Here is a 16,647-nt window from a genome sequence, read left to right as displayed (position 1 = left end):
ACCTCATAGATTCCTTCCATGCCTGTGTACCTACAACAGAGTAACAAAAACAGAGAACAGACTGACTGAATACAGTGATTCTAGTTAAACAACCACTTACAGAATTCTTTTCACCATGTTTCAGCATGTCATGGCTGCTTGGAGATTTTTTAAAAAATTGGTTTTTTCTTCACCATTTCTGACAGCAAATTTATTCTAAACTCTCTCCTTATGGCTCAAAACTTTCTGCACCAGTTTATTCATTGCTAGCTGGTGATGAAGGTGTTTGAAAAGAACATTTATCTCCTCTCAATATTCACTTATCTAAACTAACTACATGAATATTTTTGAGGATACGTTCAGTCTCTTGCAGACATCCGTGTTTCTACTACCTGCTATCTAATCCAACCGGAAGGAGCATAATCAAGTCAGCACAGTCCTGTGTCCAAAGAAACAAGTTCTCCTCAGCCCATGGTTATATAGCTTCCAGATGTGCAAGGGCTTGATCTGCAAGCTTGTGATCTGCTTAAAAACACAGGGAGGCAGAGCAAAAAGCATTGCAGTATAACCCTTTCTCCACTCACAGAAACTTTAATAACCTGATAACCTTAGGAGTTGTCTTACCTGTTCAAATCAAACCCCACCTTTCTTGAACACCTAACCACACTGTACATAGCACTTCAGATGCAGTCTCACCTATTATTCCTCAGTCTCTATCGGAAATACTTCATCTCATACGTTCTAGGCTGTATTTTTCATTATTCCAACAGACTTGCAATTTCTAGTCATCTGTGATACCTCTATACATTTCATTTTCAGCTGATTAGCTCCTCAAGTAAACTCTTTTTATTCCCCACGTACATGTCTTTTGCTATTAAATTCCATCCCATCTCTATTACATTCTGGGTTGTCTTGGGATTTTTTATTATTATTTTTTTAACCTTTATGCCTTCACTCTTCATATCATTAATACTCTTCCATATATTAAGCAATTATCATTAATCAAAACATTACATTAGAGTCAGTCCTAGGGTATTTCTTGGGTAACTTTGCACTCATAATACAGTGTTACCACACCTTCAGCCAGGTCATTACACACCTTAAATTCTTGTATGAATCCCCGTCTTTTCTAGCTGAACTATTAATTTCCCATGTAGCAGTGTATCTTCCAGTTCTATCCAACAAGTTAAAGACTTTAAGACAATGAAGAAAAATGCAATTATAAATAGCAATTAAAATAAGAACCAGGACTTGTAAATTCTGTATAAATATTTTATTATGTATCAAAGACAACTTACACGGATAGATACTGTATTAAAACAGATCACAGGCTTTCTGTTTCCATGAAAAGATTCAAATGCTTTAAAGAGCATTTTAGAATGCCTCTTCCCTCTTCTACAGTGGTGTATTGCTTGGGACTGATACCAAGAAGCAAATGTACTGCAACATAGCAGAGGCTGGTGTTTCTAGCGATGCTATGGCAATGCAAAAAGAGGGCACCATACAGAATCCAAATCTGGATTCAAGGCTTGGGCCTCTTGGTCCCCAAGTCAACAAAAACAGGCAGAGTTGTGGAGTCAAATACTCAACCCGCAGACTTTTAGACAGACCTTTGCAAAACACCTCCTTTGGGATGTCAGCTGGCTCTGGCACATACAGCTCTCTTCATTCTATTTAAGATAGGGACAACTGGAAATAATAATAGGAAAGGAAAAAAAGGGAATAATGTGAAGCCCTGGAAAACAGCATCAGAAAGCAAGCTCATTCAAGGAAAAAACCCTCCACAGATATACCTGTTTTTCTTATAGTACCTATATATGCTCGATACAGATTAACATTTTAAAGTCATCACGTTAGCATTTAATCTTCTCACAGATGAGACCAATTTTGTTTATTGTTACTATTTTATATACAAGATCCATACAAAGGAGATTGCTTTGGTTGTCTTTTGTCCAGACCTTGAAAAGGCACTACAAAAAGTAACCAAAATACAACAATGTGACTGTAGTAGTTAGATATGTGGAATTTCATGTACACTAGTATAACTACAGTGTGTTATTTAATTTGACTTCTTACAGATAGATGAGCTTAGAAAAATGTTCTCTTTTTAAAAACTGTGTTGCACAACTTTTTTCTAACTCTGCATGTTGGCTGAAAAGTTTATGATTATCAGTAGGTAAACTACCTCACAAACAGTCAGAGCTTGACATGTAAACAGTTAACTATACATAACTACATAGTTAATTTCATATTAGAATATGCAGGTTTGAGCATTGTTCAAGGCATAGCATACACCCAAGGCACAAGGTTTCTCTCAAAAATGAGAACGTAAGGATAATGCAGTGATACTAAAGTTATCTAAAGTATCATGCAAGAGAGACCTTTCTGTTAGTTGTCATAGGAAAAATACAATAATAATTAAAAAATCCACCTTTCAGGTGTCCATTCTTTGTATTAGACACTAGATAGCAAAAAAATCTCCAAATACTTCAGCAGTCACATTTCCATCCTACAGAAGGCAGCTGTGCATCTACCTATGGGTTCAGCATGTTACAAAGGGAAGTTTCCAGTTCTTGCTGTTGAACTGTGAAGATAGTTAATAGCAGTATTTTAATTAAATTATAAAAATGCAACAACTACTTAATTTTTATTATTTGCATTTGGGTTTGGCATCGTATTAGCTAGAACAGTGAAAGTGGCTTGTGCTATTCCACTCAGCTTATGCTTTGGTGATGAGGACATTGTCTTGGGTTCCTAACTCTACAATGTGACATTTCAATGTTTATTTATAAGATTATTATTTAAAAAAAAATATATACAAACATTTTATGGAGATGATGTTTTGATAAATTTTTAGTTGTTCTGTATTTTGAGTGTATTTTTTCTCTTTACTTGTCACATTAATGTATTGATTTTTTAATACATGTGGGGTAAATTTTTACAGACAAGACAGAAATGACCTCATAGTTTCAGTGTAGGTGGGAACTTTTAAAAAACACTGGAGGACAAGAAACAGAAAGAGACAAAATCATAAATGCAGCTAATTTTCACATATGATACAGTAATCTTCTTGCTCTCAAACAGACTCACTGAGTAGTTGACTTTTATGAGAAAGCAGTGTAACAAAACCACCGAATGATACCAGTATGTCTGAATTTAATGTGGGGGTTTTTTTCAATGCAAGTGTTGCTATTACTAGAAATTTTTCCAGGTGAAAGGAGATTCCCAGTGCAAGAAGGAATTTTTTTCAGTGTATTTTTTCATATGTGTAATTATCTATTAAAGGAGAGGTAATTTCTCTTATGTACTGCTAAAACTAAGGCAGAACGAAATATTTGATTGTTTTGTGAAATACCTACAAACCAAAGAACAAGCATAATTAAACATCCATGAGATGCAAGTCTGTTCCCATGAAAATCAAACAAGTATTTCCAAAACATTTGAGTCTCACTTTCTGTCAGAAAATCTCACATTGATGGAGTTTCCAGGAGTCAAAAGTCCATGTGTTTTGGCATGAACTGGTTCAGTTTTGGGAGAAATGTTGATCTCAAAATTCTGAAGCAACTGTGAAGAGAAGCAGGACAAGTATTAGAAAAGCTGCAAAATTACCTATGGAAATTAGACTTTGGAAAAGAGAACAAAATAGACTATCACAAACAAAATTTTTGTTGCCAGTTCTGTGGAGTCTAAGTGCTAGGATTCCCATACAGGAAAGAAAAAATAGTTGTTACAAGGTGAAGATTATAGTCAAAAATCTTCCTTCTCTGATGGAGGGAGGACTGAACTTTTTGAAGAATTTCCACACAACTAGATTAAACAGTCTGAGCTTTCAAAGAAACAAAAGTCTCTTTCAAACCTCATGAGCTTCTGCTCTCTGTGTTTTTTATTTCACTTTAATACACATCAATATGTGCAATTATAAAACAAAGCAATAAAAAAGTCCCAATCTCATTGAACATACTTCTCTTTCTGGGTAGAAGAAAACAAAACAAACATGAGACAGCAACTGTCCAGTGCACCATGAAGTGAAACAATCATGATTCAAAGAGTCAAATAGTAGAACCTCTCCAGAACAGAATCATTATAATTCAATCACACAGGTTTTCTGTACATGAAACTTCTATTTCCATACACTTAATGAACTGAAAGAATCAGCTGCAAATACAAATCACAGAAGCTGTGGGCTAAACAAACTTCAAGAGATTTATGTCACCTGTTTTGAAGCTGAATATAGAATACCTCAGCTATTTACTTTTAAAATTTCAAGAAGAAAATACTGCAACGTTCTCAACTTTTCCTAATATTAACTCTCAGTTTCCTATAAACTAAGCAACCTTCTCTTACCCTTCTCCTAGTAAGCATGATGAACAATGTGTTATTATCCTACACATAACTACCTTTTCAGTGTTAGATGTTTGACCAAATCCATCTCATTCTTCTCTTTTTCAGACCTCACATTCTTGTTATTCTCTCTGCCTTCTGAATTTCCTCCAGTTTGACTATATCTTAACATGCAGCGCACAGGGTCAGTTGCGTATCATTGTCTAGCTGAGGATTCATCAGTGTTTGGTAAGATTACATGATTTAGCTACTCTTTCTGACATACAACATGCTTGTTAATACTGTTAATATGCCCAAGAATTGCATTGCCTTGTCAGAATTAGCATAATTATTCTTGACCAATTTTTCCTATATACTTCCAGTCGGTTTCTATGGTACTAATTACCCAGCCAGTTGGCCAGCAATTTGTATTTAAGCACTTGATTTCTTCTCAAGAGTAGTAACTTGCAACCATCCCTAGTGAAAAATTTTGTGTTGATTCTGGAACATTTACCCATTTTTTTGTAGTTCTATATTCATATCCTGTGATTTTAACTTAATTCATGTCAGCTTGGTATCCTATGCAAACTCTAAAAATATTCTCTAATCCATCATTTACACCGTTAATGAAAATACCAACCTAAATCAAATGCAGGACAGACTCTTACAGAATTTTAATTAAACGCTTTCCCAGTTCAACAGCAAATATTTGACAGCTACTGCCTCCAGCTATTTCTTTTTTCCAACCAGTTGTGCATGCATTTTATAGGTACTTCCATCTGGAACAAATTTTATTAATTTAATTGTGAGAACAATGTATAGGACATGTGAAAATACTTCCTGAAGTCGGAATACATAATTTACTTTATATCCACCATGTTAGGTAAATGATCAAGTCAAAGAAAGAAATCGGACTGGTCTGAAAAAATTTCTCTTTGATAAGCCTCATGCTACATGTGTTTCTATTTTTAAATCACTTAAATTTCATCTTGATACTTGTAAATAGATTGTGTTATTTTGTTCTAATTTCTTTCCAGTAAACAAAAGCAAGCTCTCTATTACTTCCTTGATCCTCCTATTCAAAAAGATGCAAGTATGTTTGTTTTACCCAGATCCTCGAGAGCTATCTCAGTCTGGCTTCTGAAAGACACATGTAATTGTCCAGAGATTGTTCTATGAGTTTACTTAAGGAAATTCTAAGGCAAATTCAATCAAGCTTTGCTTTGAATACATATAACGGGTCTAAATATTTTTTACAGTTAAGTAACTATAAATAGTTTCCAAATCTTTGAGGTTTGGTTGCACAATCTGATCTCAGTATTTGAGTTAAAAGTTGTCTTGTAAATAACAAAAAATGTAGCAGCTGTTGGGAAAGCTTTCTTTATGAAATAAAGCAATGGAAAATTATATATATCAATAGGTACTAACTACTCATATAAGTTATGTATATCTAAAATGATAAAGTTAGAAGATAGAACAAGAAGGGACAAAAAACCACAGAACATAGAAAAATTCTACTATTTGTCGTAGCGGTGTGGTCAATACAAGGATATAAAAACTATTTTATGTCTTTGTAAGCACCAAATTCTTCATAACTAAAATACTGAAATTGAGCAGGTAACCTTTCTAATATACATTAAGAAAGACTTCTAATTTGTTTACAAAAACCTTCTGTACCAAATCCATGTATTGCCTTACAAATCTTACCTTTAGTTTTACTTCATTTGTATTATAAAGATTTTTTTTCTTCTGCAATGTAGTTTAACTAATATGCTACGTATCAAGCATGATTATTTTCAATTTTTTAAGCCTTTGCAGGATGAGTATGCAAGACAACACTCCAAAACAAAGGTTTTGATCCCTGTAAGATACCCAGAAATGGTATACATAGAAAAGAATCATACCAATATATTTTTCTTCTTGTAATGCTGTCACATAGTTCTAACCTGAATTAATGCAAGATGAATTTCCAGCTCTGCAATTCTTTTTCCTATACAACTTCGAATGCCATAACCAAAGGGGATGGAACCAAAATTGTCTACTCTGTCCAAATTATCTCTCCTCAGCCAGCGCTCAGGTCGAAACTCATTTGCCATTGAGAAATTTTCTTCGCTGTATGAAGTGGTATAATGACAGAGTGCCAGCTGCGTCTGAGAAAATAAATGATATTTAGCTAGCTCAAATACACATAACAAATAAAAAAGCATTTGTAATTACTGTAATTTATGCAATATGAGGTGATAAAAATTAAGTATCTTTAAGTGTTTCTAGAAAAAAAAAGGATACTTAGAAAATCAGATACCTTTCTCAACTGGACAAATGAAATAATCTTCAAATTGTTTTATATGTTGCTAGATATATTAGAGAAGATGCAATGGGGAAGGAGATGGGAACAAAACTCACAAGTATTGGGAACTGTCTCAGAAAGATAGTATGAGAGAAAGGGAGAAGAGAGATACAAGGCAATGGAAAAGGTAAAAACCGAGGATGAGAAGGAAAAGAAACTACACCACCTCAGGAAAAAAACCAGCAATAATTGATGCGATGATGTTTCCGAATAAATCTGCAGTAGGGGTGCATGTGGAATGATATTTAAGTAAGTATATTAAGAATTAAGAGTCCTGACTGTCTTAAGGCTATGTTGCTTTAACACAGTAATGCTGTCATTTAAATTAGAGCCATACAGTTATACCATGTGCATGTATTACTATGTAATCTCTGAATGGTAGGAAAGATTCATAATTGAAAAAGGAAATCAAATTCTTTCTACAAAGGGAATTGACAGGCAAAGACTTAGAAAATCGCAAGAATAATGAAATTCATACATTTTTAATGAAATAGTAACATTGCACAGACATGTTTATTAATAGCCTCCACCCTCAAGAATATTAAGGACAAGTCATGATGGTAAATTTGATTATATGGTGAGGACCCAAATCTAAAAAAACCAGCAGCAACAAGTCAATTATAAAATCAGGTTTTTGTCATATAAATGGGTATTATTGAAATACTTTCTTCTTAATGCTGTAGCTTGGTGAGTTCTTTTGAAATCAAAGAATTGTATATATGTATATGTTGTGACAGATCACATTGCGTTCACAAAAATTAAACTGTTCTCTGCAGACGACTGCAATAGAACCTACCCCTTTAGGTATCAGGTATCCTCCAACGACCAAGTCTTTTTGGGTGACTCTTCCATTTCCTGGCAATACTGGATATAACCTAGAGACAAGTATTTATGAGAAGTTCAACAGCAATAATTAAAACAAATTAAAAACTTTAGATTCCAATATGCATTCACAAATATGCACTATGAACACAATATGCATTCACAGCAAAAAGGTTTTTCAAAAGTACAGAACTACTTAGAGATTCAAAGACCTTGAATGATCTGGAGAAAACGGTTATAACTGAGGAAAGTTATTTACTAGTAACTGGAGGTTGAGCTATTTGGTCTGTGTATTTATTTGCTTTACACAGGTACAAACATGCAATCAGTTTGTTAGTCTGGACACGTTTTAGAACTACTGGGAGCTGAAAAAGCCTTGTTGATGCCTTCTCTAAAATCCTTTTAGTCTCTTCACCTCACATGAACATTTGGTATAAACATATAAAAAAAGCGTGTCACATGCTTTCAATTTAATTCAAGAAGCTTAAAATGATTGTAGTGGTGCTGCAAAGTACCAGTGTGAGGGCAGAGGCTGTTACAGTGCATCACACAGACTAATACTTAAAAGGCAAAAATCAAGCTTTCAATGACTTACCTTAACAGGTGTGTTCTACATATGTGATACTAGTTCTACCATACTTAAAAACATTAAACATTATATAATCCATCATATTTCATTGCTTAGGCATCATTGGACACAATACTGCTACAATAAATAAAAGAAGCAGCAGAGAGCAATAACAACAACTAAATACTAACATTAGCATGGACTCAAAATCCATTACAACTACATGTAACTAAATTGTTACATTAATGATTGCAGTTGTCTGCTACCTACCTCAAGGTTTCTTTCAGCACTGCTCTAATTAAAGGTAATTTTGGGACATCATGAGCAACAGCCACTTGGTCCTTCCCCAGCTTATTGACTATTTCTTCATAAACACGTTGTTGAACCTCAGGATTCTTTGCCAACAGGTACGTCGCCCAGGACAAAGTAAAAGAAGTCTAAGGAAGAAACCACAACCATCATCATCAAGTCCAACAAGATTAGATTAAAAACCATTTCAAGCCAGGAAAACCAATCAGTTTTCCACTATGTGTTTTATTTATTTAAAGTATAGTAATTAATATTGATAACAAAGGATTCAATGGGATGTTGTCAGACTTCACCATCGCCTCCTTCATCCCTTTTTTCCATCTAAAAATCCCCATGTATCAAAACAATCTGTGTAATGTTTTCCCAGTGAAATGACAAGTAACAGAAAAAATAAACAAAACCACATAAACAGTACTGAAACATAATCCATTGCTGTTTAGTTTTTAACTGTTACTTTTGATTATGTGTTTATCTTCCCAACAAAAACATTTCAGAGGAAACAAGCGAATACTACTCAGAGCATTACCAACCCCTTTTAAGCCTATGGTGGTCTCCTCAGAGCATCTACACAACAGAATTGATGCTATCGCTGCTAAGATTATGCTTGATCCTTTGGTAAGCAATGCTAGACCACAACTGGCACTTTCTACCTCTTGAAAATTCCCACTTGACTGAAATTCAGCATGCTATTGAAAGCTTTCTTAAGGAAGCTTGAAGACGAGCTTACACATTTAAAGTGGTCCTAAATGTTAAAACATATTCCTTCCCATAATTAATGATTCTAAGAATCATCAAGGCTCCAGAAAAGAGGTATTGTGTGAAAGATAATTTTAAAATATTTTGTATGAAGGAAGAAACAGAATACAAGGCAGGAGGCAGTTCAGCTTTGAGCACAAGATGATTTCAAGGAACCCATAATATAATCCTCTTTCACCTTAACTGGAAAAATTGCACTTCAATGCACATTTGTGGTTTAGGACACACTCTGAGAGAATGAACTCACTCCGTCTGTACTAACATGGAACTAAACAGAGTATTTCAATCCTAAGTTTTTGTGACCCAGTATTTATCACTCGTTTCACCATGAGCCCCTATGTTTAAGCTGGCTGGGTATCAGGGACGATCCTATTCAAATACTAGACAGACTCAGGACATTTTGCTTCTACTGTCAGCTGCACCCAAGATGTTAAGGTCAAGCAAATGGCCTTTAGTCCATTTCCCTCACAACCATCGCTGAAGACAAAAAGTTTACCATGAAAAATGTCCCCCGAGCCTTCTGTTCTCCAGGCTGAACAACCCCAACTCTCTCAGCCTGTCTTCATAGGAGAGGAGCCCTCTGATCACCTTCGGTCCTCCTCTGGACTCGCTCAAGCAGGTCCATGTCCTTCTTATGCTGGAGGGCCCCAAGCTGAAAGCAGTACTCCAGGTGGGGTCTCACAGGAGCAGAGAAGAGGGGGAGAATCACCTCCCTCAACCTGCTGGCCACAATTCTTCTGTTGCAACCCAGGATTTGGTTGGCTTTCTGGGCTGCAGGCTCACATTGCCAGCTCATGTTCAGCTCCTTGTCCACCAACACCCCCAAGTCCTTCTCCCCAGGGCTGCTCTCAATCCATTCTCTGCCCAGCCTGTATTTGTGCTTGGGATTGCCATGACCCATGTGCAGGATCTTGCACTTGGCCTTGTTGATCTTCATGAGGTTCACACAGGCCCACCCCTCAAGCCTGTCAAGGTCTCTCTAGATGGCATCCCTTCCCCCCAACGTGTCAACTGCACCATCCAGCTTGGTGTCATCAGCAAACTTGCTGAGGGTGCACTCAATCCCACTGTCCATGTCACCAACAAAGATGCTGAAGAGCACCGGTCCCAATACTGACCCCTGAGGAATGGCGACTCATCACTGGTCTCCACTTGGACATCGAGCTGTTGACCACAACTCTCTGAGGGAGACTATCGGCCAATTCCTTATCCACCAGGTAGTCCATCCATCAAATCCACGTGTCTCCAGTTTAGAGACAAGGATGTTGTGCAGGGTGGTGTCAAATGCTTTGCACAAGTCCAGGTAGATGACATCAGTTTCCCTTTCCTAATCCACCAACGCTGTAACCCCATCATAGAAGGCCACCAAATTTTTCAGGCACGATTTTCTCTTGGTGAAGCCATGTTGGCTGTCACCAATCACCTCCTTATTTTCTGTGTGCCTTAGCATAGTGTCCAGGAGAATCTCCTCCACCATTTTGCAGCATTTAAGAGAGAAAAATTCTAACCTTTAACTTAATTTTCTTGATTTATTTTTAATTTTTTTTTTCAACTTGTATAATGAAGACAGACAACCAGTCTCACTCTCTATGCAGCAAACAGTTTTCTTTTCAGCTTCTCACTCATTAGAACAATAAAGCTTAAGGGTATAAACAACGTATGGGTAAAAAGCCCAACTTCTGGAAATGTCTTATTTGGGGCTTTCATTTAAGATCAAGTTAGAATGCAAATTCATCATGATGGTCACCTTTTATGTCTTGTCTTCAAATTGGGGTAAAATGCTGTTAAGTATCATACTAGAACCTTTCTTTTTTCATTCTTGTGATATGGAGTGGCTATCCCTTGCTAAAATGCAATCCTGTTCCATTACTCTCAGAGCTCAGAGCAGCTGGCAATTGTGGCGGCTGTATACAGAACTTTTGACATAAACATTGTTTCTTCCCAGGTCCCCAGCTCCTTCATAACCTCTTAAAAATTAGCACTGTTCCAGGGACAGTAAAAAATTGCCTTACAATTTTGTTGAAAACTTTTATAAACCTCTAAACCTCTTTCAGTGTCTATGATAAAATGAGATCTGAAGAGAGAGCAGCAGGGGAAAAAAAGATTCCCTCAGTTTCTGTCTTGTACTCGGAAATGAGGAAATCAGAGGTGCCATCCTCTCACAAAAAGATTGTTGCCAGCTGAGAAAGCTAGCTGAGTCAAATGGAAAGAGAAACTTTTGTTGGCAGGAACTCGAAACATTGTCCTTTTAGTTTAATGAAAACTGTCACACACTAAAAATGGAAAATTAATGGTCTGAAAGACTAGAAAATGAATGGGATAAATAACTGTGCTTTACTTAAGAACCAAACATCAAAAAGCTCTCCAAACTCATAAACCCTTGGGATATTTAACCAATGGAATAACCTTCAGCACATAAATGGGCTTTACATATGCTCTTTATTATGGAATTCAAAAGTGTTACTGTTGGGGTTTTTTTTTGTTTTCTTTAGAAACCTTACAAACATTCTTAAATCAAAAAAATCTGAAGTCACTTATCCAGAGAGGTTTTTTTACTTTAAAGCTGCTTTACTTTTTTACTTATTTTAATCCTTTCTACTGCAAGACTATTAAACAATCATAAATAGCACTTTCTTTAGCAAATTCATATAGCTTTCTTTTAAAAAATTGTTCAGTTACAATCATTCACGATAGTAGTGTGCACTGATATTCTAAATAACTCCATATACGTTGTACATAAAATAGCTGATTTTTATCTTTGCTTATTGTCATGCCGCAGTCAATACTAAGGAATGCTGGTTTCATATGATAGGAATAAGAGGAGGTAAAGATACATACATGACCTTAATGTTTCTTCAAATACTCTAGATGATAAATCAGAAGAATTGGGAAAGATGGCCCCTTAAAACACTTCACCAGGTGTTAACACACCGCATACGCTAGCCTCACTAATACTGAGCCCCGTTACCACAGCTCTTTGCCTCACACTGGCTGCGTGCTGCCAGCACAAGCCTGGGTAGAGTGAACCTTAGTAGGTGTTAGTACATACACTAGTAGCCTTACCCACATCAGTGCAGGCCTAACATCCCCTTTCTAATGGACCTCAGCAGAAACCAGGTATCTGATCCATAATGTGTGTCCCAGTTGACGTGATTAGCCATACATCAAAATCCTTTACCAAATTCTACATGAGTTTATTAATCAATTTTTTTCACGCTAACTTTCAACAGCCTTTTCTTTTGTGGTCTACCTAAAGAAGCACAAATACCAACCTGATATTCAAACTGGTAAAAGAAAATGTATGAAACTCAAGCTGAATGTAAAGACAATTGCTATTTTATCTGTTTAGTAAACTGAAACCAACTCCCAAACACTGGGTTCCTGTAAACCACAGCTAGTACAGAACACTGACTTCATTCCAGTAGAGAGGTTACACAGTGCTGTAAGTATTTTCTATTGCTTTAAAGATGTCATGGCTTAAATGTGTCAGAAATTACATCTGTGTAAACAACATAACCCTTCTGAAGATAGCTGCAAATGGTACTGGTTTATGAGAACAACTGTGCACAAGAAAAATTATAACAAGCTTACTGTGTCCACTCCTGCCAGAAGCATTTCAGTCATATTGGCATAGATCTCTTCCAAATTAAGTTCCTTACTCACTAGGAGGTATGTAAGTAGCCCACCATTCACTTCTTCTCCTTGATCCAGCTGGGACTGAATAGCCTTCAATTTGTTGTCAACATGGATTCGACCTTTGGGATTAAAAAAAATTGTTAAGCCTCCATTTTTAATTTTTTGCTGGTTCCACTCAGTACTGACATTTTTTCCTTATGCTACACTGCATAGCCAAAAAAAAAAACATAAAAAGAATAAACTGAATTTGAATCTATTTTTTCAAGGAAAAGATAATAGAGTGGTAGTGGATGTTCTTGGGTACTCATGGTAAGTAAAGACTGAGCTGACAGGAACCTTCGTAACTCACAGAACGAGAACGCTGAGCACAAAGAAAGGGCACGAGACTGCAGTTTAACAGGGAGCAAAGGAAGCACAAGGTCAAGTTTTTACGCCCACCTGGCTTGGTTTTGGGTGACTCTGCAAGAAGTAGTGAACTCTGCAGAGCATGCTGCAACTCAGTGCACAGCGGCTGCTACAAGATTTTAGCAGCAACTAGAAGGTCGAAGCCACAGAACTGAATTACACTGAAGACAAAGATGAGGAGCATCAAGGAATAATAAAAATTTAAAAACTTCAGCAAATGAAATTTTGAGCAATTTTACCCACAGTCCCATTTCCAAAACAAAGGGCATCTTCGGTGAAACAAGGGCTTTAAAAAGAAGAAAACCCCTCAGAAAGTTAATGCCTTATAGAATGAGCTTTAAAACAAATGAACGAGAATCAACACGTTCCTTTATGAAGCCTACACAAATAGACACATCACACACAGTGATTTTCACCATTTAATTCCTTTTTCGCAAAGGAATTAAACAAAGAAACAGCATGACAAGAAATTTCAAATGGAACAAAATTCCTTAAGAACAGTTTCTCAGCTGCTTTTAGAGTAAAGATGACCTCTTTTTTTAGTTGGTTTTAATGCAGAAAAGGGAACAAGAGTATTTTATCATAGGAAAGAATTTAAAAGTGGCAGTGTAAATAGGTATGTGTTTCACAGAAAACACACCTGCATCAGCATTAAATGGATTCCCTAGTGCCTACTGTAGATAGAGATCAATACACATTTAAAATTAAGCATATTAGGCAAATTAAAGTTAAGAAACTAAAGAACCTACCCTCAAGAAGTTGTACACAGACCTACCTAGACAAATAGTGCTAATAAAATACATTTAAAAATGCATGAGGCTTTCTAACATTAGGGAAGGTAAGAGGGTTCAGGATATCCAGGATATTAAAAAAAAATATCTTGCAAAGACAATTCCTTCTTCTTACTTACATGAAAGCTGATTCAAAAGTAGCTTGGAATGCTTTATTTACAAAAAAACATATTGTAGTACTGCAGTGTAGTTCTGTGTCAACTTGTATGTATATATATGAACTTCACAAAGAGTTTAATTAATTGCTGGTGTCTAATTTTTTTAACTTTCTAGTCAGTTTTAGTGCTGATTATTTGTCAGAGTGCCTGACTGAAAACTTGCTGAAGTCAACAAAAGTACCCTCATTAAAACCTGAGTGGCTTAAGATAAAGCCTTGGCAAAGAACTTGGACCTGGAGTGAGGGCTGGGTGCTGAAACAGATGAAGGCAAATAAAGAAACAGCAGTATAAAACAGGGGAATGTTCAAAGTGTACTGGTAAAATTCTTTTTCAATAGAGTATTTTTTTAAACTGTTCCCTTGGCCAAGTCTGCATTTAATATGAAACTTACTTCTGCTACAATGTCTTCTTATAGTTTTAGAAGAGAAATACAGCAAGTCCTGCTCAAACACACAGAGAATCTGCAGAAATACAGCTGAACTTTTCTGCTACTAAATCTTACTAAATTTGAAGAGTCCATCCCAGGATCTGCAGAACTCTCTCCAGGGTTTTGGAATAAGCGGACGAAGCCATTTGGGAATAGCACCTGCATACATAGTGGTCTTAAACATACTAAACATCAACTCCAGAGCCTCAATGTATTCAACAGTCTGCTGTGGGACGTTGTTTTCCAGACAGCCCAACCGGCATTCATACAGAATAGTTGCCACACCTGCACATATGAAATCAGAGAATTTGCTATACATTTCCATATATACATATTAATACTTCAAGGTATTAGAATACTAACATAATGGAACTACCTTCCAAAAACCTTTAGTTATTGTGACTGCAGTTGGGAACAGGTAAAATAAAAATTTAAAACACAGTAAAAAAATCCCAGCTAACCATTGTAGCGAGACAATGGTTACTATGTCAGTAACACCCAACCTGAGAAGTCAGCTGGGAATTCCATCACAAGCAGAGCAGCCCTCCCGCTTACTCACTGTGTTTTGCATTGCACCGCAAACCCTGCGCCTGCAGCGCTGGCCTCTGAACACACAGGGACGTGCAAGACCAAAGACATTTCTGATAGAAGCGCAGGAGCTTCTAGCAGTAGCTCTGCTCTTCTTCGTCATAAGTTGGTAGTAAATGAATAATGAGTATGCACAAATGGATAAAGAGCTTGCACTCTAGACAGTGATTTTACTGCACACAATGTACTCCATGCGGCCCTGAAAACTAGCAAGTGTGTGACACTGTTACAATAACAATATTGACTCCTCTCTCATTCCTGACTTGCTGTAATTCCTTACGTGTTTTTCCACAGTGTTGTAGTGATCCCTACTAGAAATACCATTTCCCCCGCCAAAGAACAGTACTTATATACAAAGTGTATATATATAAAGTACATATAAAGTATTTTATAAAATTTGTATTCTTCTCAACTCTGGACCATTTCTTCCACTTATCAAGTTAATTCTTACCTGTCCATTAGTGTTCCTGCAATTTCTCAGCTCAGTTTTTATAAACATAATCAAATTATTAAATACTAGGCAGAACTCAGCCAGAAACTGCCCTACTGGAGTTAGCCAAAATGTTCTTTCAGTTTGACAGCAAACTATTTTTTAATTACTTCCTGAACACCAGTTTCTAGCAATTTTGCCTCCCAATTTGAAATATCTAGATCATATTACCCGAGTTATTTATGAAAATACCACATGTTACAGTATAAAAAGCAGTCCTATTATCAAAATAATCTTATTTAATGGTTTTTCTAAAATCCAGTGGGGCATGGGGCAATTAGGCAATTTGAAAAGGCATTTAGGTAATTTCTCAAAGCCATTTAATTTTGTGCTTTAAAATTCATTAGTTAATAGTTTGCCCACATCTTTCCAGGAAATGGTAGAATAACTGTTAACTAGATAATTAGAGTAACTGGTCTATTAACACTCTAGTCTCTTTTTCTCTCTGGTTTTCCTATGAAAAGCAGGTACCATAGCTAATGACAATTAACCTTGATCTTGCCTTCCATCAAACTCTCCATAAATTCTCTAGTGTGTGTGCATATATATGTGTGTGGTATGTGTCTGTGATTTAAGAAACTTTTCTTTTTCCCTGTTTTTGCTTTGTATTTCTTCTTGACTGACAAAATAATTTTCAAACCTGGCTATTTTCAGCTCCCTCTTCCTTCCCTATTTTCCTCCCTGGGAAGATATTTCTCTATGCCTTTTAATTCTCTTGTGCCTCTTTCAGCAACTGCTAGTTCTTATGTGTTCTTTTGCTCTTTACATGGTCCTTTAAAAAAAGCTTGCACATTGGTTCCCTGAACAGTTGACAGTGTAAGTTAATTAAAACTGCAATTCAAATAGGAAATAAGTGTGTACCAGGCACAAGTTATAAATGAAAAGCTAAAAGAATGTGAAGAATTTAAACTAACCCATCAGTTAGAGTGAATCTGTAAGCTCAGGGTGTAAAATTCCATAAAATTGGTAACTCTTAGTTTAATGCCATTTTTAGACACTATTAATGTAGGACAGACTCAGGTTAGTTTACCAAACCTGAGTGGCAGCCAGC

At 36.3% G+C, this 16,647-nt stretch overlaps 1 protein-coding gene across 2 annotated transcripts in view; it reads right to left on the bottom strand.

The window, feature by feature from the left end:
• Positions 1 to 130: 130 nt before the first annotated feature.
• CYP27C1 (cytochrome P450 family 27 subfamily C member 1) overlaps positions 131 to 16,647 on the bottom strand; it is a 33,012-nt gene continuing 16,495 nt past the window's right edge. The window contains exons 4-10 of one of the 2 annotated variants that reach the window (XM_080398728.1): positions 14,594 to 14,803; positions 12,693 to 12,856; positions 8,307 to 8,473; positions 7,443 to 7,521; positions 6,246 to 6,449; positions 3,431 to 3,543; positions 131 to 1,668 (exon numbers count right to left, since the gene is read on the bottom strand). In XM_080398728.1, coding sequence (XP_080254854.1) covers positions 1,650 to 1,668; positions 3,431 to 3,543; positions 6,246 to 6,449; positions 7,443 to 7,521; positions 8,307 to 8,473; positions 12,693 to 12,856; positions 14,594 to 14,803 — 956 coding nt within the window. In that variant the 3' untranslated portion in view covers positions 131 to 1,649. Of the gene's footprint in view, positions 1,669 to 2,786; positions 3,544 to 6,245; positions 6,450 to 7,442; positions 7,522 to 8,306; positions 8,474 to 12,692; positions 12,857 to 14,593; positions 14,804 to 16,647 lie in introns of those variants that run through there. The other variant, XM_080398729.1, reaches the window with a different exon arrangement.

This window comes from Falco punctatus (assembly GCF_963210335.1).
Source record: "Falco punctatus genome assembly, chromosome: 8".
Classification (NCBI taxonomy): Eukaryota; Metazoa; Chordata; class Aves; order Falconiformes; family Falconidae; genus Falco; species Falco punctatus.
The sequence above is the reverse complement of the archived record's forward strand: the minus strand, read 5'-3'. Positions and strand labels throughout refer to the sequence as shown.